At 41.5% G+C, this 24,743-nt stretch overlaps 1 protein-coding gene across 2 annotated transcripts in view; it reads left to right on the top strand.

Moving 5' to 3' along the window:
* The window catches only part of LOC137267570 (polyamine-transporting ATPase 13A3-like), a 52,632-nt gene that overhangs the window by 11,883 nt on the left and 16,006 nt on the right, over window positions 1-24,743 (top strand). The window contains exons 2-10 of one of the 2 annotated variants that reach the window (XM_067802052.1): window positions 9,872-9,957; window positions 11,472-11,639; window positions 12,113-12,177; window positions 19,196-19,268; window positions 19,778-19,863; window positions 21,517-21,591; window positions 21,810-21,879; window positions 22,838-22,972; window positions 24,500-24,566. In XM_067802052.1, the coding sequence (XP_067658153.1) occupies window positions 9,872-9,957; window positions 11,472-11,639; window positions 12,113-12,177; window positions 19,196-19,268; window positions 19,778-19,863; window positions 21,517-21,591; window positions 21,810-21,879; window positions 22,838-22,972; window positions 24,500-24,566 (825 nt within the window). Of the gene's footprint in view, window positions 1-9,871; window positions 9,958-11,471; window positions 11,640-11,732; window positions 11,752-12,112; window positions 12,178-19,195; window positions 19,269-19,777; window positions 19,864-21,516; window positions 21,592-21,809; window positions 21,880-22,837; window positions 22,973-24,499; window positions 24,567-24,743 lie in introns of those variants that run through there. The other variant, XM_067802053.1, reaches the window with a different exon arrangement.

Raw genomic sequence — 24,743 nt, 5'->3', positions numbered from 1 at the left:
GGGGGAATTTAGTGAAACGTTTGAACTCCGATTTTGCTGGCTTTTTTTTCATCGCATTTTTTTCAACTTTATAGGTTGAATTGGCATTTTTTATGATTTGTTTCGGTAAGTGCATACCTAAAGGTACCAGAATCTGCAAAGTTGTGTTTTACGTTGCATGTGACCTTTAATATAATTGCAGTTAAAAACGTCTTGGCACATCTAGATATAGATTTTAGCACATTGCGCATATGCAGATCAAGCCATGCCATGTGGTTGACTGTAGCACGTGGTAATCATTGCATGCGTAGTGAAAAAAATGTCTTCCAGTAGTTAAAAGGAACAGCGTACACTGCAAAATAAAAGTCAAACATTTTATCCAGTGTTTAAGGGTAAGGAAAAATATGGCAATGTTTTTTCCAATTGTGACATGTCATAACAGCCCCATGCCTTTTCTTTTATTTTGTCATATTTACGTAATCGGAAAATTGTCATAAAAAGATATCTTAAATAGTATATGTAATAGTTGGCCATTTTCCGTTATCAGAAGCTTTCCACTCGCTAACATAGTGGAAAATACCTCCGTTTTATAAGCTTTGTATGAATAACATGCAGGGCGATTCTTTTCATGGCGGGTATCGTTTGAAATCTGCGATTGACTGTAAACTTGCTGAGAGTATTTTCACAGTTGTAGGAAGTGATTTTATTGAATAAAAATTGGTTTCTAATGACGTGTTTTTGACAGTCTGTTATAGGGACTGTGATTGACCAAAATGAGGCACGTGACCCAAGGCAGCCAGTCACAATACAGTAATGTTGTCAGCTTAAACGAAAATTTTTAGATTTAGACAAACATTTTTGGTAAAATAATGACATTTTCAACGCATTAAGCAAAGAATTGCTATCCATATGTAAATTATGGAACCTACTGGACGTATCATGCTGCGTTATGACCTGTGACAAATGTACTTCATGCACGTTTTCTTCATTAAACATCGAGTCTGAACGTAAAGACTGAGATGGCGAAAGCGGAGATGCCAGTGACTAGACTTACATTACACGATCTCACAAAAGGATGGAGTAATTTTTATGTACGTCGGACAACTTTTATGAGTGCTGTTGTTGATTTTATTCATCAGTTTAATCAATTTATTTAATGACATTCTGAACACATTTATTGAATGTAGTTTGACCGCTTGAAATCATTTTCTCATTCAGTGGTTGCCTCAGCTTGGCATTGAATCCATAATTGTATTTAATGTAGGTCTAATGAACATATTCTCAAGCAACAAGCAACACACAACACACCCTGCAACACATTTAGTGTCAGTATTTCGTTATAAATACTGATTACTTTCTCTCCGTATAAAACTGGTTCAGCCGGAATTTTCAGACCCTGTCGGCATAGGCCACTTTCAATTTTCAAAAACACTGGGAACGCTGCTGATATACTGGACACAGTGTCTGGCTGGCTTTCAATTTACCAGTCACCAACCAATCACACCAGCTATTTACAGGTGTATACTGAAAAAAGGAAAAAAGAAGACACTGTTATTGTATTGTGTATCATGAACAAACTCAGTGATAACGAGTTGTTACTTGATTGGGATATTTACGATATTTACATCCTGTCGATGCGATGGATGCTCTTACAGATTGTGTCGCATCCATTGTCAGTTTAATGTGTATATGATGCAGGAATTTGTGTCCTCTAAATATCTGTACGACATCTGGATGCATCATACCAAATGAACAGGGCTCCAGATAATTTTTTAACATGAGGAGTATGTATATATTTTCAATATAAGAGTACTGGGAAAAGTACAGAAAGGAATTTAATGGTGTGTAAGTAATCTCAGGTTTCATTTCATATATGCACCACAGCATTGTTGCTCTCGTGTAAGCAGGTCAATAAACAATAAAGCAAAACTTTTTCAGGTAAAAACGTCTGTAAATGAATCTAAGACACCATTGCTGTGGTGCGTATCTGCTACGTTTTCTGATTGTTTTCCTACCGTATCTTGCATATTTTTATCCATACATAAGCTGATATGGCCGTTATCTGGAGTCCTGAAATAGCGTTATAAAATATGGCACTTGTAGTGATGAGCAGTAGTGGGTACAAGGACTGGTGAGCTCTGAGCCAGTATAATGCATCTGAGAGGGATTCTCATGCTAACCTGTGGCATGGTGTGTCAGTGAGCTAGCACCATTATAAAACCAGCCTAAGTCTGAACTAGCATGAGCATGAATGTCGTCATATGAGCAAAATATTCGCAAGTGCAACCCTTAAATCATTCAGAGCTGTAACTTCACCTCAACTCAGAACTGTCAAACTTTATTGCACTTTGCTATCTTTTGTGAGACTGATTGTTATGATGATGAGATTTTTGAGCATGATGAAAATGATATGTCAAGCTTACCAAAAGTCTGAATAACAATGTCTTTGTTATCCCCTGTTGCATGTTTAGCACAAAACGGGATGTAGTAGGCTCTGTCTATCCATATGTCTCTTTGTCCTGTACGAACACAAGTAATAATTGAAATATGTTAGGAACCGTGGACTTGATCTTTGTTTCCTAGGTCCATCTCGGTCTGTGAAAGGTTCCAGTACAGTCAGATTTGGTGACTTTGACCTTCAATATTTTGTCAGTCTTTTTTCCAAGAATGATTGTTATTATGATGGTGATATTTTTAAATATAATGAAAATGATATGTCAGCTTACCAAAAGTCTGATTAGCAATTTCATTGTGTCCTTTGAAACTGTCCGGTGTAAGATGTGCTTATCTTATCTGTTGTGTTGAGCAAGTAACAGAATGTCTTCAGTTGTGTTGAAATGTATGGTTGGAAATCATTCTTGTTTGGGGGGCAAACTTACAACAAATCATTTGCCAGTCCTCGGTCCCTGGGCCCACTTGTTCACTTACATGACATTACCGTCATACCAACCAAGAATACTTTTTCAAGAATGTCATTTGTTGTGTTGAGAAGGAATGTTGTTGTCATGATGACGAAAAATCCAAGCATGATTAAGATGATATGTATGCTTACCAAATCTGAATGACAATATAGCATTACTTCTCATATAGCCTATGGAGGGTAATGAGATCCATTTATTTATACCTCAGCTTACACCAAATGTTGTATTCAGATCAAGTCTGAATGTTTTACGAGTCTTATCAAGAGCAGATATATCAGAGGTGAAATTCAGTTTTTTACATCTCTTGTTTATGGATCTTTTTGGGTTGTGACTGACATGATGTCAAATGGTTGTTTACTTATGTAAGAATAATCCTTGCCTCCAATAGCTCTGAAGCCTATATAAATTGTAGTGTAGATTAATGAAATCATTTTTGACTCGTGTTCGAAGATGTTGAATATCAGGTGTGATAGGGTAGCCTAATGGTGAAAGTTTTCGGTTTACATAGGGAAAACCCAGGTTCGATTCCCCACATAGGTATAATGTGTGAAGCCCATTCCTGGTAACCTCTTCTGTGATTGAGCTGGAATATTGCTAAAATATTGAAGCGCAGAAGTGTTAAGCTGTTTTGAATAATCCTTTTGTTCTGAAAATCCTTTCTGTTATTGCAGCCTTATAACAAATTACTGGTCCCTCTTCCTTCTTTACATGACATGACCCTCTGATTTCTGCATGGAATGTTGAAGTTGACACATGGATCTATAGTTCTACTTTTTCAGATTTCGCATGAACAAATATGTTGATGTACATATCATTTAGTTGTAAAAGGCGTGATCTGCATTCTATAGTTTAATATGAATTATGATTTACCTGTTCTTGATCATGAATATGATCTGTACTGAAAATCCGAGATCCTCATCAATCTGACAATTTGCTGTGCACCAGAGGATTTTGGATTAACGATAGCTGATTGTATATTTAAAAGCATGATAAGCCCTTGCCCTTTTTTCCAAGTTCACATCTCTTGTGAGACTGATTGTTATGATGATGAGATTTATGAGCATGATGAAAATGATATGTCAAGCTTACCAAAAGTCTGAATAACAATGTTGATCTCAAAGCAGGGGATGTAGTTGTAGGCTTTGTTTGTCTGTATGTCCTTACACCCTGTACATATGCAAGTACGAAGTGGAATGTGTTGGGAACCGTTTACTCGATTCTTTTGATATTTGATGCCTAGGTTCATCACTGTATGTGAAGGTCAAAGTTGAGTGAAGTGACTTTGACCTTCAATATTTTCTCTAAGAATGATTGTTGTTATGATGATATTTTTAAGCATGATGAAAATGATCTGTCAGTTTACCAATAATCTGATAAGCAATTTCATTGTGTCCTTTTAAACTGTCTGGTGTCAGATGTGCTCATCTTTTCTGTTGTGTTAAGCAAATGTGAGAACATCTTCAGCTGTGCTGAAATGTATAGGTTGGAAACCCTTTTTTTGGCAGGGGTCAAATTTACTTCAAATCATTTCCCTGTCACTGGGTCCTCCTGTTTGCTTACATGACATCACTCTCATACCAACCAAGCTTACTTTGAAGAATGCCAGTTTTTGTTGAGAGGGAGTGTTGTTGTCATGATGAAGAAAATTCAAAGCATGATTAAGATGATATGTATGCTTACCAAATCTGAATGACAATATGCCAATTGTTCTCATGTAGCCACTAGAAGATAAGATCCATTCCTTTTCTCAGTCACTGTTTAATACCAGTGCTTTTGTACATTCACTTCCACCAAAGATCAAGTCTGAATTTTACATCAAGAGCAGATATATCAGAACTGATATTAATGTTTTACGTCTCTGATGTTTATGAATCGTTGTGGTAAGAAGAGATCACTGTGTGACTGATATGATGTCAAATGTTAGTTTACTCCCTTATGTAAGAATAGTCATTACCAATAGTTCTGAAGCCATTCTATTATACCTTCCACATCACATGAAATTTTACTGATCTTTGGGTCAGCTGCCCTCATTCTACCTTGTGGCACCCATAGAACTGTAAATCTTACTTGGAACTCTCTTTTTTTTGTTCGACTGATGGTGGAATGGGGACTATGTATCCACCAGTGTCTATACATCCACATGCAAGTCCTGATTCATTTGAACAAGTTGTCTCATGAACTGTTGTACCTAAATTATTATTTCCAAGGTCAGGTCTCTTCAGACGGATTGTTATGATGATGAGATTTTTGAGCATGATAAAGATGATATGTCAAGCTTACCAAAAGTCTGAATAACAATGTCTTTGTTATCCCCCGTTGCATGTTTAGCACAAAAGGGGATGTAGTAGGCTCTGTCTATCCATACGTCTACGTCCTGTATGAACACAAGTAATAATTGAAATATGTTAGGAACCGTGGACTTGATCTTTGTTTCCTAGATCCATCTCAATCTGCGAAAGGTTCCAGTACAGTCAGATTTGGTGACCTTGACCCTCAATATTTTGTCAGTCTTTTTTCCCAAGAATGATTGTTATTATGATGGTGATATTTTTAAATATAATGAAAATGATATGTCAGCTTACCAAAAGTCTGATTAGCAATTTCATTGTGTCCTTTGACACTGCCCAGTGTAAGATGTGCTTATCTTATCTGTTGTGTTGAGCAAGTAACAGAAGGTCTTCAGTTGTGTTGAAATGTATGGTTGGAAATCATTCTTGTTTTGGGGACAAACTTACAATAAATCATTTACCAATCCTCGGTCCCTGGGCCCACTTGTTTGCTTACATGACATTAACGTCATACCAACCAAGATTGCTTTGAAGAATGTCATTTGTTGTGTTGAGAAGGAGTGTTGTTGTCGTGATGACGAAAAATCCAAGCATGATTAAGATGATATGTATGCTTACCAAATCTGAATGACAATATAGCATTACTTCTCATATAGCCAATGGAGGGTAATAAGATCCATTTATTTATACCTCAGCTTACACCAAATGTTGTATTCAGATCAAGTCTGAATGTTATACGAGTCTTATCAAGAGCAGATATATCAGAGGTGAAATTCAGTTTTTTACACCTCTGCTGTTTATGGATCTTTTTGGGTTGTGACTGACATGATGTCAAATGGTTGTTTACTTGTGTAAGAATAATCCTTGCCTCCAATAGTTCTGAAGCCCATACAAATTGTAGTGTAGATTAACAAAATCATTTTTGACTCATGTCTGAAGATCTTGAATATCAGGTGTGATAAGGTAGCCTAATGGTGAAAGTTTTCGGTTGTCATAGCGAAAACCCAGGTTCGATTCCCCACATATGTACAATGTGTGAAACCGCTTTCTGGTAACCTCTGCTGTGATTGAGCTGAGCTGGAATATTGGTAAAATATTGAAGCGCAGAAGTGTTAAGCTGTTTTGAATAATCCTTTTGTTCTGAAAATCCTTTCTGTTATTGCAGCCTTATAACATTAACAAATTACTGGCCCCTCTTCCTTCTTTACATGACGTGACCCTCTGATTTCTGCATGGAATGTTGAAGTTGACACATGGATCTATAGTTCTACTTTCTCAGATTTCGCATAAACAAATATCTTGATGTACATATCATTTAGTTGTAAAAGGTGTGATTTATAGTGTATAGTTTAATATGAATCATGATTTACTTGGTTTTGATAATGAATATGATCTGTTCTGAAAAGTTGATAATCCGAGATCCTCATCAATCTGACAATTTGCTGTGCACCAGAGGATTTTGGATTAACGATAGCTGATTGTATATTTAAAAGCATGATAAGCCCTTGCCCTTATTTCCCAGTTCACATCTCTTGTGAGACTGATTGTTATGATGATGAGATTTATGAGCATGATGAAAATGATATTTCAAGCTTACCAAAAGTCTGAATAACAATGTTGATCTCAAAGCAGGGGATGTAGTTGTAGGCTTTGTTTGTCTGTACGTCCTTACACCCTGTACATACGCAGGTATGAAGTGGAATGTGTTGGGTACTGTTTACTCGATTCTTTTGATATTTGATACCTAGGCTCATCTCTGTATGTGAAGGTCAAAGTTGGGTGAAGCATGATGAAAATGATCTGTCAGTTTACCAATAATCTGATAAGCAATTTCATTGTGTCCTTTTAAACTGTCTGGTGTAAGATGTGCTCATCTTTTCTGTTGTGTTAAGCTGTGTTGAAATGTATAGGTTGGAAGCCTCCTGTTTGCTTACATGACATCACTCTCATACCAACCAAGCTTACTTTGAAGAATGCCGGGGCGGTGGGGTTGCCTAGTGGTTAAAGCGTTTGCTTGTCACGCCGAAGACCCGCGTTTGATTCCCCACATGGGTACTATGTGTAAAGCCCATTTTCTGGTGTCCCCTGCCGTGATATTGCTGGAATATTGCTAAAAGCGGCGTAAAACTAAACTCACTCACTCACTCATTTGAAGAATGCCAGTTTTTGTTGAGAAGGAGTGTTGTTGTCATGATGAAGAAAATTCCAAGCATGATTAAGATGATATGTATGCTTACCAAATCTGAATGACAAAGTGTCAATTGTAGCCACTAGAGAATAAGATCCATTCCTTTTCTCAGTCACTGTTTAATACCAGTGCTTTTGTATGTTCACTTCCACCAAAGATCAAGTCTGAATGTTACATCAAGAGCAGATATATCAGAACAGATATTAATGTGTTATGTCTCTGTTTATGAATCCTTTTGGTAAGAAGAGATCACTTTGAGACTGATGTGATGTCAAATGTTAGTTTACTCCCTTATGTAAGAATAGTCATTACCAAGCCATTCTGAAGCAATTTTATTATACCTTCCACATCACATGAAATTTTACTGACCTTTTTGGTCAGCTGCCCTCATTCTACCTTGTGGCACCCATAGAACTGTAAATCTTACTTGGAACTTTTTTTTTTCGTTCGACTGATGGTGGAATGGGGACTATGTATCCACCAGTGTCAATTCATCCATATGCAAGTCCTGATTCATATGAACAAGTTGTCTCATGAACTGTTGTACCTAAATTATTATTTCCAAGGTCAGGTCCCTTGAGACTGATTGTTATGATGATGAGATTTTTGAGCATGATAAAAATGATATGTCAAGCTTACCAAAAGTCTGAATAACAATGTCTTTGTTATCCCCCGTTGCATGTTTAGCACAAAAGGGGATGTAGTAGGCTCTGTCTATCCATACATCTCTACGTCCTGTACGAACACAAGTAATAATTGAAATATGTTAGGAACCGTGGACTTGATCTTTGTTTCCTAGATCCATCTCAATCTGTGAAAGGTCCCAGTCAGATTTGGTGACCTTGACCTTCAATATTTTGTCAGTATTTTTTTTTCTGAGAATGATTGTTATTATGATGATGATATTTTTAAGCATAATGAAAATGATATGTCAGCTTACCAAAAGTCTTTCATTGTGTCCTTTGAAGCTGTCCTGTGTAAGATGTGCTTATCTTATCTGTTGTGTTGAGCAAGTAACAGAATGTCTTCAGCTGTGTTGAAATGTATGGTTGGAAATCATTCTTGTTTTTGGGGCAAACTTACAACAAATCATTTGCCAGTCCTCGGTCCCTGGGCCCACTTGTTCACTTACATGACATTACCGTCATACCAACCAAGATTGCTTTGAAGAATGTCATTTGTTTTGTTGAGAAGGAGTGTTGTTGTCGTGATGACGAAAAATCCAAGCATGATTAAGATGATATGTATGCTTACCAAATCTGAATGACAATATAGCATTACTTCTCATATAGCCTATGGAGGGTAATAAGATCCATTTATTTATACCTCAGCTTACACCAAATGTTGTATTCAGATCAAGTCTGAATGTTTTACGAGTCTTATGAAGAGCAGATATATCAGAGGTGAAATTCAGTTTTTTACATCTCTTTTGTTTATGGATCTTTTTGGGTTGTGACTGACATGATGTCAAATGGTTGTTTACTTATTTAAGAATAATCCTTGCGTCCAATAGTTCTGAAGCTAGGATATGTTGGTGACCTGATTTTCAAGGTCACCATGAGACTTTGACCATGTTTCAAAACCACAATATCTCGTGCACTGTTGTACCCAATGTCTTCACAAGAAATTTTAATGACATTTTGGTCAGCTGTTTAACCTACTCTCTAACATGTGACACCCTTAGAACTGTAAATCTTTCATGGAATTTTGTATCTTGGAACTATATCTTCAGCAGCGTCTCATACGTTCATATGTACCTCCTGAGTTTTGTTACCCATGAAGGTCCCGGGGTAGAATAAGCCTTCAGCAACCCATGCTTGCCATAAAATGTGACTATGCTTGTCGTAAGAGGCAACTAATGGGATCGGGTGGTCAGGCTCACTGACTTGGTTGGCACGTGTCATCAGTTCCCAATTGTGTATATAGATGTTCATGTTCATGTCGATTATTTACAGACCGCCGCCATATAGCCGGAATATTGTTGAGTACGGCGTAAAACTAAACTCACTCACTCCTGATTTTTGTTAATGAGACATCTCATGAACTTTTATGCCCAAACTCTTCAAATTTGTGACAGCCTGCATTGGGTGATCACGCAGACACCAGATGTTGCTGACACTGACCTTATTTTCAAGGTCACAGTGAATTTGTGACCACTTTTTAAACCCTTGTTAGCACGATATCTGGTGCTTTATTGTACCCAATGTCTTCAAATTTGATGACAACCTACATTGGGAGATTACACAGACACCAGTATATTTGGGTCACACCAACTGATTTCATACATGTGACATGACATCATCAGACTTTTCACATATGCGACAATACATCATCTGGTATGTTACATGATACCCGTTTTCATGAACATGCTGTTTTTCGTGATCCTTAGACTTGACTGTTTGCATGATTTAACTGATTACATAATCCGACATGTACTGATGTGCAGATAGCACCATCTGATATATGGTCTAACGGTTTCCATGATCTCTTTTCAGGGTCTAAGCTGAAGATGGGACAGACTGGTCCTCCACCGATGAAGTCGGATCGAATATACATCAATCCGGGGGAGGAGGATCAAATGGTAATAAATAAACACTTGTGCTATTTCTTTGATAATAAGCCTGTCATATGTTCATGCATAGAATTATCCACAAACTTGAATGAAAGGAGCTTTATATTTAGACATGGCTGCAGGGATTGGGAAAGGCAGAATTAGAATGAAAAATGTCTCATTAAAATTTTGAAGTTTACCTTTGATATAAGGGCAGTGTCCCATTCTAAATTCAGAAAATGGCTAATAATCCTGACAAGATTAAATTGTTGAAGTAGTCTTGACCAATCCCTGTGGCTGTGGTCAATTTGACCATTCTTTTCCCCCCTGTTTCGTTTCCCCCCTATGATTATAGTAAGTTAGTGGTAAAATTGATCAGGCGTGCCTATTTAAGAACTGATAGCTGTTATCAGAACATAATGAAACAAGGACATAATGTATACCAGCAACTGTTCCCATATGTGCAATAGTTAAAAAATCCCAACGCCTGGCGCCCAACAAATCTGTTCTCAATTCAGGCAATCAAATAATGGCATCTTACATGTCCATGGTTATGATAATTTCTGCTTATGGTTTCAAACTGCGAATAAACCTGGATTTCATTTCATATGTGCTCAAAATGTAGCAGTTATATTTGACAATGATAATAATATCTTTTCTTTGCTATTTATCACCTCTCAGTAAATAGTCATTAGTTCATCATCATGGTTATGTCATAAAAATCAGGGCGAGTGTAAAATTAGTCAGGACAGGTTTGAACCCATGATGTGTCAGCCATTGAAACAATGCTTGCAATTTGATTGAGATTCAGGGCAAATATGCTGTAATAACTAAAGAAAGAAACTAAACATGCGAAATTCCCAGTGTACTCTGGCACAGTGGCACAGACTATAGCTGCCAATTTTCTTGTTAATTTTTTTAATAAGCAACATAATTAACATTGGAAAGTCAGCTTACATTGGTATTCATATAGGCCCATCTTGGCTATGACATGTCTTGTAAACAGCGATCAGCTGTGTGTCTGTGTTACAGTGATTTTCTGGCTACAACATCACAGAAATGTGTATTGAAACCTATGACACACTAAGTTGGTGCAAGTAAGTTAACATCTCTTAAATAGAGCCCTGATTTTTGGCTGGGATTATTGTTACCGACAGATTTCTATTCAGTTCTTCAAAACACAATGATTTTCAGTGGGGAAGGTGGTAGTAAAACCTGTTCACATGTGGAGAGTGTTTTCTCATCACACATCAAACCTATCTACGGGTACTCCTGCAACACCTCAACCAATGTCAACCCAAGGTCCAGCTGACCATAAAAACAGAGGACGTTGGTCAGCTTCCCTCTCTGGAAGTCCTCGTCACCAGAGTCCCACCAAAGAACATTCATACCTGTGTCTACAGAATGCCTACCCACTCGGACCAATGCATACGTCCATATCTCTCTCACCTTTGAAGGAAACACCAAAAGGGCCATCTCCTGGCATTAAAAGCCATTCTACATTCCCTGGCTGCACCCTCACTCACTCACTCTTGTTATTACAGGAAATCTCCGGGTTTAGGCCCCATAAACTGAAGACAGCTGTCGTGTGGTTCTTCATCATCATCACGGTCGGCCTGCTGCGACTCTTCTTCTACTGGCTGCCACACCTGTTTATAAAGGCCACCCACTCCAGGTGCTCACTAGCAGCTGCTACAACAGTGTTATTGAAGGTAAGGCCACCCACTCCAGGTGCCCACTGATGGTTGCTACAACAGTGTTATTGAAGGTAAGGCCACCAACTCCAGGTGCCCACTGGCAGCTGCTACAACAGTGTTATTGAAGGTAAGGCCACCCACACCAGGTGCTCACTGGTGGGTTCTACAACAGTGTTACTGAAGGTAAGGCCACCCACACCAGGTGCTCACTGGCAGCTGCTACAACACACTGTTATTGAAGGTAAGGCTGTCCACTCCAGGTGCCCACTGGTTGGTGCTACAACAGTGTTGCTTTTAACAGTGTCCTAAATTCTTTCTGCTTGTAATTTTGTTTTCGTGTTAGCACTATACTTGCTATGTGATTATGATCCACACCAAGCTGATATGAAATAATCCAATTTAAAAGTTTTAAGGGCTAAATCTAACACAGTGTTGTGGCAGTTACATATTTGAAACTTTGTCAGCTCACTCACTCGATATATTTTCAGGATCAGTACAAGCAATGGTTCAAGTCAAAGATCTGCACCATGATCACCAGAGATGGAGGAGCATCGTGAGTATTATAACTTGGCTGGGATAGGACAAATTCTCTGCATGGGTGTAGCTATGTACAAGTATTTAAAGTGTATGTGACCCGTAAAGGTCCCGGGGTAGAATAGGCCTTCAGCAACCCATGCTTGCCATGAAAGGCGACTATGCTTGTCGTAAGAGGTTACTAACGGGATTGGGTGGTCAGGCTCACTGACTTGGTTGACACGTCATCGGTTCCCAGTGGTTTTCAGATGGGTTCCAATGGGTACCCAAGTACCGACATTAATGTCAGATGGTGTGTGCAGGGGCAGTGCCAGAACAACAGTAAAGTGTGTTTGACATTGCTATGTTACTGTAACTGTAACTGTATGAGTCAGTCTCTTTGTGACATAGCCGGAAATGTGGAAATGAAAAGTCATCAAAGATTCCAGTCAGTCTTCATTTTGGGCAATCAGAAAGTGGTATCTTGTCTGTGGGTTAGTACTGGATAATTTCTGCTTATGCGCAGTTTGAAAGTGTTATCTTTTTTTCCTATTTATCACTTCGTGTGGAAAATTAGTCAGGACATGTTACTTTCTTAAAGTCACTCGCCCTGTGGGTAATGGGAGGTAAATTGTTCACATTTCTTGCGCGTTTGGGACACTTTGGGGTCAAACTGGGTATGTTTACAGTCGAACACCTGCAGGACCCTACCAGTGAAGGTCTAGGTTAAAATATTCATCTTCAGTAACCCAAGCTAGTCGCAAGAGGCTACTCATGGAATTGAGTGGTCCGACTCTCTGAAATGGTTGCCACATGTCATAAGTTCCCATTTGTGAAGGTCAATGCTCATGCTGTCATCATCTGGATCATCTGGTCCAGGCTTGAGTTTTACAGACTGTTGACATATGGCTGATTGTGGCATAAATTCTCTCACTTACCTGAAGGACCTAGATCCTTTTACACGATGGCTGCATTGTACTGTTGATTGTAGTGAATAGGGTTTAGGTTGAAGCATTTGCTTGTCACACTGAAGGTTGGTTCTTTTTCATAGAGATCCTCCTTGGGGTACTTATAAGCATTTAAATGTTCTTTAAATTCTCGCGACAGTTGTAACTATATTTTTTCAATAAAATATATACAAAACAAAAAACATCGTTTTTGTCTTGTGAGACCACCCCTACAGGGCCCCTGGCCCCATGACAGCCAAGAGCAGGTAACTCTTCAGACTATAGCCTCCAGCAAAACACTATGCAGACGTGCTTCAGCGTTCACAGAGATTCTTGCTTACCAAAGACAAAGACAAGTACTAAGATGAGTACCTTAGAGGCTCAAACTGTATGTATGGTTTCTTTATTAGACGCATGGGCGCATTAGGAATCATTATTTACAGTTTACTTGTCAAACTGTTGTAACTTTTGCCGTCCCTGTTGGTAGCCACGTGGTTAGCATAATGGTGGAAGGCAAACCTTTTTTCCCGCCAAAACTTTTTAGTTTTATGGCGGTCTTTTTAAAAAAAAGTAAGCTTGTGTAGCTATGCTTTTATGTACTTTATTCATGCTATCTCCATATTTACTACTATTTTAATAAAAAATATGTCGTAAACTATGGTGTCGTGGCACTTAGCTTTTACCTTAACTATGTACGTAGTTTTAGTTTTAGCTTTGCGCCCATGCGTGTCTTGTTTTATTGTTGTTTATTATGCAACACTAGGAGGTTATTTGTTGCCTTGCAATCCTGCTCAACATGCAAATCCTCCATTCCGGCTAAAGACCTGCATGATGTATGTCTAAGATGCCTAGTGGAATGTCATCACGATGATCAGTCTTGTGATGTGTGCGCGGGGTTTACCCCTCAGACCAGAAAGTCTAGACACGCGGACTTCTTGTTCTATTCCAACCTACTGAAGGCGGGGGGGGATATCTGGGCTCAGGACCCTCCATCTAAGCGCTCCCACAAAAAGAAAGGCGCAGCTTCTTCTTCGGAGGGGTCGGTTAAGAAGGCCAGGGTGTCTAGGGACCCTTCCCCTTCTTCTGCCGTTGTATCCTCAGCACCTACCCCTACTTCGCAAGCACCATTAATCTCTGTTGATTATGTTGATTAATGCCTTGTTTCAGCAACAGATGTCTTCTGTACAAGTGGGGCAACGGCGCCCGGTGTCGGCGGCTTGACCGCGGTCAGCGCGCCTAGTGCCACGGTGGGCAGGCAGCCTAGTGCTGCCCAGCTGCTGGGGGCATCGACATCCTATCCATTTCCTGGGCTCTCAGGTCACCCTCCGGTGGGGGGCTTGCCCCAGCTGCCCAGGCGACCTAGTTCGGGCTCTGGCAGGGGCGAACCTAGCGGCTCGGCCCTTCTTAGTGTCTCTGCTCCTTCGAGTTCCGTCTCGGTAGCGCCCTCGACAGGTTCGCTTTACGGTGAAGGTTCCCTGTCTGAGGAGCGTGAAGAGATGGATATCGAGGAGGAGGGGATTGGGGAGGAGTGCGAGTCGGAGGTCACGTACTCGTTCGGTTCGTCCCTCAGACAGGTTAGAGAGAAAATTGCCGAGGTCTTACCTCAGGTTTCTATTCCTGTGTCAGAGCCCGACCCCTTGGAGTTTCGGCTCCCCGGGGAGGCGTTCGCGCCTACTAAGGTCGCCGAGGCAAGTTTGCGCCTGCTCCCATCGCTGGTCGGGGAGGTAGTGAATCCGCTCCTTTCGGGTACCCGGTCGCGCTTTGATCTCCCGGAGATTAGTCGCCGGTATCAACTGGATGAGGATTCGCTATTCGAACCGCCGGTGGTGGACGAGTGTGTGTACGCCTCGGTCACCCTGGGGGGGTCCTCCTCCTCTTCCTTGGCCTCGGCCACCCTGGGGGGGTCCTCCTCCTCTTCCTTGGCCTCGGCCAGGCAGGGCCGGCGGCTGCTTCTCCACGGCCGCTCCAGTGCTAAGGTTCGCCTATCGTTCCTTTGAGGAGCAATATAGGTGTGCGGCCCAGCAGCTGAGAGTAGTGGTCCATTCATCTTACCTTTCTGCTTTGCAGGGGCAGCTGTTGGATCATGGGAGCACTGCTGACGACTCTCCGTCGGCAATGTTGGGTCGGCAGCTTACGGACGTGCACTCTCATCTGGCGAGGGACAGCATCAGGTGCTGTGCTAGCCAGATGATGGGGGCCGTCATGGGGTTGCGTCGGCTATGGCTATCCGTAGCCAGGTACTCTCCCGCTACCCAACAAGCACTCCTGGCTCCTGCAACAGCAGCCTTTTCGGGGCAAAGGGAAGCCGGCCCTGGCTTCCCGTTAAACATTTGCCCGGAGCCTTTGGTGTCCCCCACACAAGCATGCGGAGAACTGCCGACGGTGGGGGTACATTGCCTTGCGCCAGAAGTCCCTGTAGGCGGCAGGCTGTCACTATTCCTTTCGGAATGGCAGGCAGCTACTTCAAATCCCTGGGTCCTGTCCACAGTCAGGGATGGCCATATGCCACAGTGGAAGCGAGACCCTCCATGCTTCTCAGGGATTCGGCACACGCTGGTGCCGTTCTCCCGGGAAAGAGGTCCTCCGTGCCGAGGTCCAGTCGTTACTGGACAAGGCTGCCATCGAGATGGTTCCGGAAGGTCAACAAGAAGACGGGTTTTATTCCACGTACTTCCTTGTGACCAAGAAGGACGGAGGGTTCTTGAATGTCAAAGGGCTGAACAAGTTCATAGAGGTTCCGTCCTTCAGGATGGAGACACTGCGGTCAGTGATCTCTTCTGTAGAGACAGGGGATTGGCTCACGTCAATCGATCTCAAGGACGCTTACCTCCATGTTCCGATACACTCCGAGTTCAAGAAATACCTTCGGTTTTCGTTCGACGGGAAGTGTTATCAGTTTCGGGTTCTACCCTTCGGCATCTCCATGGCGCCGAGGGTGTTCACCAAACTTATGTTGATTCCGGCTCAGCTAGCCAGGTCACAGGGCAGATGTTGTCATCCGTATCTGGACGATTGGCTTTTGAGGGCCCTCGGGCTCCTGCTATCACACGATGCCACACAACAAGTGATGGACATCCTGTTGGAGCTCGGCTGGATCATCAATCTCAAGAAATCAGACCTGACCCCTACGCAGGATCTGGTGTTCTTGGGGGCACGGTTCAATACGGCTCAGGGGATTGTTTCCCTAGCCCAAGACCGCATCGTCAAAGTTCAGAGAACTGTATTTCAGTTTCTCGAGTTCCCCAGAGCCACAGCAAGAACTTGGCTTCATTTGCTGGGCATTATGGCGGCTACAGTGGACGTGGTCTGGCGTGCGAGGTTGAGGATGCGACCCATTCAACAGGCATTAGCCCAGTTGTGGTCCCATTCGGAGAGCTACGAGACTATTCTCGAGACTCCCGCTTGGTTGATTCCTCACCTGCAGTGGTGGACGGAAGTCAGAAATCTGTCCAGGGGGATCCCCTTAGAGACACCGACACCTTCCCTCTCGATTCAGACAGACGCCTCCCTCGCAGGCTAGGGGGGCGTCCTGGGCGAACTATCGGTCTCGGGTCGTTGGGCCGAGGACGAAGTTACCCTACACATCAATGTGTTGGAATTGAGAGCAGTCCGCCGGGTGTTCAAGAGCTTCGTGGAGTCAGTGCGGGGTCAAGTGGTTCGCCTAGAGATGGACAACCAGACCGCTATGACGTATATCCTGAAGCAAGGCGGCACAGTGTCTCCGTCCCTCCTTCAGGAGGCGTGGCAGTTTCTGACTTGGTGCGACCAGTTTGACATTCGGGTGCTCTCTGTTTATCTCCCAGGCATAGACAACGTCCGCGCAGACGCGCTATCGAGACGTATACTAGCCCCACACGAGTGGATGCTGCATCGGGGGATATTCAGGATTATTTCCCAGTTGTTCGTGTCGTTCCAGGTAGATCTGTTTGCCTCTGGGGCGACGAACCAGATTCCTGTGTTTTGCTCAAGGATACCGGATCCGAGAGCGATAGCCAACGACGCCTTTCTGTTCGATTGGACAGACAGAGTACTTTGGGCATTCCCGCCAGTGCCTCTGATCTCACGAGTCCTCTCGCAGCTGACCGCACAACCGGCTCGGCTACTTGTGCTTCTAGCACCACTTTGGTCGGCTCAAAGCTGGTTTCCGGTAATTCTCAGGTTTCTGGCTCAGCCTCCTGTACTATTACCCTTTCGACCGGACTTACTATCCCAGAACGGAGCGCCACACCCCAATCCCAGGATTCAGTGGGTGGCTTGGCCGCTGTCCGGAGTCGCCTCCATGCGAGAGGAATTCCTGCACTAGTTGCAGACACAATTCTGGCTTCGCGGAGGGATTCGACGAACGTTCAATATGAGGATAGATGGGCCTGTTATGCGCGCTGGTGTGTCGACAGGGGGATTCTCGATCCCTTTTCTGCAGATCTAGTATCTGTGTTGGAGTTTCTGCAATCTAAACTGGAAGCCGGTCTGGCCGCTTCTACAGTTAGAGGTTACTCCACGGCAATCTCTGCCTTCCACATTCCTGTCGATGGTGCATTATTGGGGCAGCACCCTCTTGTTCAGCGCTTTCTTGCAGGCGTGGACAGAATCCGTCCGTCTGTCCGGCGGATTAGTCCCCCGTGGGACTTGCCAGTCGTTCTTGATTGGCTGTCCGGTCCTCTTTTTCACAACCTGACGGCTCTGTCCCTCCAGCTGTTGACATGGAAGACTGCTTTTCTTGTGGCGGTAACCTCTGGCAGGCGGGTAGGCAACATACACGCTATGTCCGCCAACCCTGAATTAACGGTGTTTCACAAAGACAGAGTGAGCATTCAATTGCCAGATACTTACCGTCCTAAGAGAGATAGCACCTTTCACGTTACGGTGCCTATTGAGCTTCCCGCTTTCACGCAGCCTTCGCCGCCCGGTCCCTCTCTTCGACGTGCTCACATCTTAGATGTCCGTAAGACCCTTAAGGCTTATATCAAACGAACAAAAGACATTCGGAAGAACAAGAAGACCATATCTAGGTGGCTTGTCTCTGCCATTTGTATGGGATACACCTCGAAAGGTCGTACGCCCCCTGAGGGTTTGAAAGCTCATTCGGTTAGGGCTGTGGCGACGTCTAAGGCATATGCGTCTGCCTTGCCCATTGAGGAGATCTGCTCCGCGGCTATTTGGAGCCAACCGAGCACGTTCATCCGTCATTACCAGTTAGACAGACTGTCAAGCGAGCGTGCTCGGTTTGGCCAGTCAGTTCTCACAAGTGGGCAGGGCTACTTGTCCTGGTTTACCGGTCTAGACTGTTTCAGGTCTTCCCTAGCACCTTGGCCAGTGCACGAGAATGGACCCTGATATATCGGTCGCCTGTCTCGACTCCCGTTTTTTGTTAAAAAAAAAAAAATGGGGGGGGGGGGGGGGGGGGGGGGGGCATGGGGCATTTTTTATAAGCACCCTACAACTTTCTCATAGAAATGTAGGGTTAGACCGTGTAATAGCCTGGCCCTGGTCCGCACCCCTGCCGCAAGGCATAGAAGGTCACGTGACCAGGTAAGTTTGATTCCTTGTTACTTTCAGTTAAACGTAATAAAGGTTATCATCTTATGTCAGGTTCATGAGCAGACAGAATGCCTCTCCCTAAGATCAGTCTTTTGGAGTCTTATGCTCATAAGTACCCCAAGGAGGATCTCTATGAAAAAGAATCGAACAAACCTGTAGAGGTTGCAGATTCTTTGAATAGAGTCCTCCTTGGGGTAAGGCCACCCACCTCCCCACATTCTGTCTGTATTGCTTACAGAACGGAAGTGTTTTGCTGGAGGCTATAGTCTGAAGAGTTACCTGCTCTTGGCTGTCACGGGGCCAGGGGCCCTGTAGGGGTGGTCTCACAAGACAAAAACGATGTTTTTTGTTTTGTATATATTTTATTGAAAAAATATAGTTACAACTGTCGCGAGAATTTAAAGAACATTTAAATGCTTATAAGTACCCCAAGGAGGACTCTATTCAAAGAATCTGCAACCTCCACAGGTTTGTTCGAATTTCCTGCATGGCTGCAGTGTGTGAAGTCCATTTGTGGATATTTGCTAAAAGCTGCACGAACCCTGATTCACGAAATGTTTTGATTTGTTGCAGAATTGACCCATTGAATCCAAACAAGGCTATTTCATACAACTCCTCAAATCAGAAATCTAATCTTCAAGCTGCGGTTTGTATTTTCATGGATATTTTAGTTACTGTTTTATTGGAGAGTTTTGCAAAACTCGTAGAGCCTTCATTGATTTGTGTGTATCATTGTAATGTTTCTAGGTCATCTGTGAGGTCGCAATAAATCATTTATCACAAAAGGCACCACTATTCCAATATTGACTCAGTATTCTGTAAATTCAGTGGTACATAGATACAGACAGATCCAGGATCTATATTCAAGGCATTTGGGAGGATCCATGTGATCCCCATGCATGATTTCTGGTCCTGAATCTGACTGTACATTGTAGGTACGTTTTCTGGGAAGAAAGGACTGCATGTTTAGCTTGATCTTCACAGTGGATTACTGGCGGTAGGGTAGCCTAGTGGTTAAAGCGTTCACCCGTAACGTTGAAGACTTGCATTCGATTCCCCCATATGGGTACCATGTGCTGTAAAAGCGACGTTAAACTTACTCACATTTGATTAAATAAATGCACTAGAGATGAATAAGGTGCTGTGTATTTTCAGCATGGTGAAAATAAGATCAACTACTTCATCACAAAGAAGGTGAAATACATCTGGGACCCTGAACGTGACGAGTTCATCAGACTCAAGTAAGTCAAGCGTACATCCCACGATATCTTCATTCAGTAGGCCTTGTGACCTGCAAAGATCTGGGTTAGATTTAGCCTTCAGGAACTCAGGCTCTTTGTTGGAAGCGACTAATCAGATCGAAATTGGGTGGTCAGGCTTCCTTACTTGGTTGACACATATCATCACTTCCCAGTTGTGTGATCATGATGTTGATCACTGGATTGTCTGGTCCATGCTCGATTTTAACATATAACCTTGTTTTCTGGTCATTTCTTCTTTAAAAAAAAATCTCTTATGCTAATTAAACGGACTGTCTATAACACATATTCAGCTTTTATTTCCGAACAGTAAATTTTACAAACTCGCTAAATCAGCATAAACGAAGCTTTGATCAACCACTGACCATGTGACGTGAAGCTCAAGTGTCCACACATTTAGACACTGACTGAATTGATATTGGCAAATCAAAGTGATTTTAACCAAGAAGTGTGTGCCTGTTAGCATTCCAACAATGAAGCCTGGATGACAGATCCAGATAACCAGACGATGTATGCAAACACCAATGTATTCAGAGATCTGGGTTGTCACTTTTGCTAGAATACTAGTGTGTGCAGCATTAAACAACAGCCAAATCAAATCAATACCATCAGGTTGTCAGACTTGGTTGATGCATGGCATTGTATCACATTTGTATACAGATACTGGTGTGGTATAACTGGAATATTGCTGAATGTTGTGTTAAACAGCAAACCAAATATCAGTTCATACTTTCTCATGTTACACCACTCTCTTCCCACAGAGGTTACTTGTCATATTTTCCTACAAACATCTGTTCTAATATGGCTATATTTCCCGGTTCTCATGAACTATGCTAGCAGCAAAATAGCAAATTATCTTCCTTCTTTCTATCCAATCAGAACACGTGTTATAACCAACTTGACTAATGCCAGCAAATGTGGGGCAGCAAATATTCCTCCTCTGCTGGGGAATTGACACAGAAGACATTTGTTTGCTAGCATGTTGTCAATGACGACTGTGGAGACACCATTGAAGAGCCATTGCATGACCTGATTTGGAAGAAACATTGCGCATCATGCTGGGGAAGAGATTCTATTTTTCCCTGAAGCTTTGGAGGCCTTGTGAATGAATCTTATTGCAGCCAATCACGAATCCTGAACACTTGCACCATGAAAAGGACGTATTAGAACAGTGGTTTGTAGGAAGATATGACAAGTAACATCTGTGGGAAGAGAGTGATATTACACAGGAGAAATTTGCCTTTATCCATTGCAGTCTTGATTGTTGACCCTGTTGTACTGAAGGGTGTTGAGTTGTTAGTTGTCCTTGAACTTCATGAGTGAATCCAGAGATGGATGTGTGCACACTTCTGAATCTCCCTCTCAAAAATTTCCGCTGACCTGACCTACCCGTTCACCCTCCTCCAATATTCTAGATCCGTCCCTGCATCTACCTTCAGTTTTTGGCGATCGAAATCCTGTATTTATGTTGTATCGTCCATATAATGATATTAGTTTTAACTATCCATGCTAGTTTCAATGCTAATTGTGAAATTATATTGTGATATAGTTGGTTTACTGGCTTTTGTCGAAATATTGCCGATGTGATGACTTTCATGGCATCCCTAGTTATGCATTGTTCCTTTGCTCCTGCAGGGGTCTGGAGAAAGATAACCCATGCTCCTACTTCTACCAGTTGAAGGGACTCTCCTATGAGGACCAACAAAGACGGTTTGTAGATCTTGTTAATATAGATATCAGCTTAATTCAAATGCTGTCTAAACCTGTTATTTCAATTCACTGAGCGGTAAGTAATAGTGAGCCAACATATGTTTTTCCCCTCTTCCAGAGATTTCATTACATGGGAGTCATTGTCATTCAATTTGAATTGTAGCTTGTTTGACTGAAATTCAAGTATGATGTTTGATGACTTCTGTGTTTCCTTGCAGACATGTCCTGTATGGCCTTAATTCAATCAGAGTACATGTGACGCCCATAATCAAAATATTTTTTAAAGAGGTGAGTAATGACTCTATGATATCAATATTAACCTCTGTTAGTCTGCTAACACAATGAAATATTTTTTAGTGAGGACCAGCAAGATATGGATTTATTGAACACTGTCTGACTGCAGGCATTCACAAACTATGCTATAATCCAAAACAGCATTCTCAGTCATGTCAACTGATATTCGAAATCGCCACTCCTATGTTGAGCTGAGTGATTGCGAGTGTCACCAATGAATGGTTTGATTAGGTGCAAATTTGGTTTTGATTTAGTTGTTCAAATTTGTAGCATTTTCTGTAAAATGAAACATTGTGATTATTATTATAGCCATGCCATGGCATCCAGATTTTGTTTTTTGACTTCACTTATTATGTGCCTTTGGCTGTTTACAGATTTTTGGCATTTATATTTTATTTGTTTTTCCATGGAACATTTTAGGGGTGGGTTTCTCAAAATGGAGGAGTGGGCTTTGTTTCTGGAGCAGAACTCAAAAACCATGCAATGTTTTTCTGCAAAACTTGGTAGATACATCAATCTGAACCTATAGTGTTGCCTTATGGTATTTATGGCTTTTGTGATTTATTATTTTCTCGGTTCCATGAACACGTTGCTGACTTTGTTTCCGGAGCACAACTCGAAAACCATTTCATATCTTTCAAAAGATCTTGGCAGATATACGAGACAGATCTTACAGATATGGCATTTATATTTTTCATGAATTCTTGGTCTAAAAATAGATGGGCAGATGTAAAATACAGGGGGGTCCTCACTGAATTTGATGAGTCAAAACACTCCAAAATTGTCTCTTGAGCCAACACTGATTTGTCCTTTCAAATATGTGGGAGCCGGCGGGGGGATATGTCATCTTCTGATGACTCTTGTTTTTAAACTGATTATTTTAAAAGTTCCAACTGGAGAGTGCGTCTCTGTAATTGAATACTGTTCACTTCTTGCCTTTGTCTTTCCACAGGTGATTTCTCCGTTCTATGTCTTCCAATTGTTCAGTATGTGTGTGTGGTATGCTGATGACTACGAGCTGTATGCCAGCTGCATCGTCTTCATCTCCACGGTCTCCATCATCATCACCATCTACCAAACAAGGAAGGTAAAAAATTTTATCTCGTTGAAATATGTAGAAAGATTCAACCTTTGAAGCTCATTTGTTCCCCTTTTGAATTTATCAGAATAGATTGTAAAAGAATTCGGATTAAGAATATTAACTCAGTCTGAAATAGGTAATAACATATTTTCAGTCACCCATGCATTTTATATATCTCTTTTTATTCAGCAGTGTCGTGCAAAAACTATATTGATCAAACAAGGTTTTGATCTGCTCACAAACTTACTGACAAACAAGAATATGTTGAGCACTGACCTGACAGTTGATTCGTATTAGTATGTGTGCGGAATCAATTTCATTGCCATGCTCTGCCTACTTCTTTGCACTGGTTCAACTTATCCTTCTTTGTCAGTAGGCCTGTAATTTATTAGCTGCTTCCAAATTACATTTTGAACATGCATTATTCACCAGTTATGTTGAAATTCATTCAGATTTGTTTGGGCAGTTTTTCCTCGAAGTCAGTGCTTTGATATTTATAGATATCATAATCAGTCGATTTTAGTTCATGATTATCAGTATTGATTGCCAGGCCAAGTCCACACTACCATGAGATTTGCTGCAATAGTATGCAATGTCCGAAATTAAGCAAGAAAGTCAAGGACCCTTGCAAATACAGATTTTGAGTGTCCCTTTTATGAAATCCAAGTGGACACAATACCTTGCGACCCATTGTTCACTCACCTGTAGTTTCCGTGGTTTTAGACGCAGTGACCTGTTAATATATTCCATGGATACCATTCAGATCTAGTTAAATAATTATATAATCATTAAATGCTAAAGTCACACCAATTTTATTTCTCGTTTTTCGAATTTTGTCATCAGAAAATCTGAAGGCAGGAGAGGGGAAAAAATATCACCAATCCTTCTAAATACTCAAAGTAATTCAATTTTGGCAATTTATGAAATGTACATGTGGCAAAAAAAAATCTATAAGAATATTAGGAAAATTAAAACAAGAAATAAGATTGGTCTGCCTACATCCCAAATACAGTATGTTCCATTCAAATGAGTAAGATTTAATCATTTAGTTTAAGACAGCTGATTAGCTGACATTCATATTTTTGTAACACAGATGATCTTGTGGAATAATAATAATAATGCAATTTCATCGAATAAAATACTGTATGCCAAACAAGTAAGATTTTTTCATTATAGACATGAAGTAAGTATGGCATACTTACAGTACTGTCTCATTAAATATCATTGAATTTTAAAAAGGAATAGAATTGCTTGATGAATTTTGAGAAAATGGCTCTTAATTGATTATTTCATTATTGGTAGCTTGTATTAGTAACTGAGTAACTAGTGGTGGTACCCTCAAAGGAGTTTGAAGTATTGTAAATTTCCTGTTATCATATTGGAGTTGTTCTACTGTCCTTTGACAACAGGTATATATAATACCCACATTTTCAATTTCATTTCTATTCCTATCACGATATGGATGAAATATTGCTGATGTGACATTAATATCAAGTCATTTTTTTTAATGCTAAATTATTTTGACCTTTGCAGATGCAGAGAGCATTACGTAACACCATTTCAGGGTCAACTATTGTCTCGGTGTGTCGTGGTAATGAAGGTAAGTGATCCATTGAGCCCTACTATGTTGATTCCAGGACAGGCACGGTGGTGTGCATGTATGTTGCACATGGCCCTAAGGCAGAACAAGTGCTATATATTGCTTACTTTTGTCCCAGTGTATTGGCTTGACACCCCCCAATCTGCTTGGTTATGGATTATGGGGTAAAAGTATGAG

Source organism: Haliotis asinina, chromosome 16, assembly GCF_037392515.1.
Source record: "Haliotis asinina isolate JCU_RB_2024 chromosome 16, JCU_Hal_asi_v2, whole genome shotgun sequence".
Taxonomy (NCBI): domain Eukaryota; kingdom Metazoa; phylum Mollusca; class Gastropoda; order Lepetellida; family Haliotidae; genus Haliotis; species Haliotis asinina.
The sequence above is the reverse complement of the archived record's forward strand: the minus strand, read 5'-3'. Positions and strand labels throughout refer to the sequence as shown.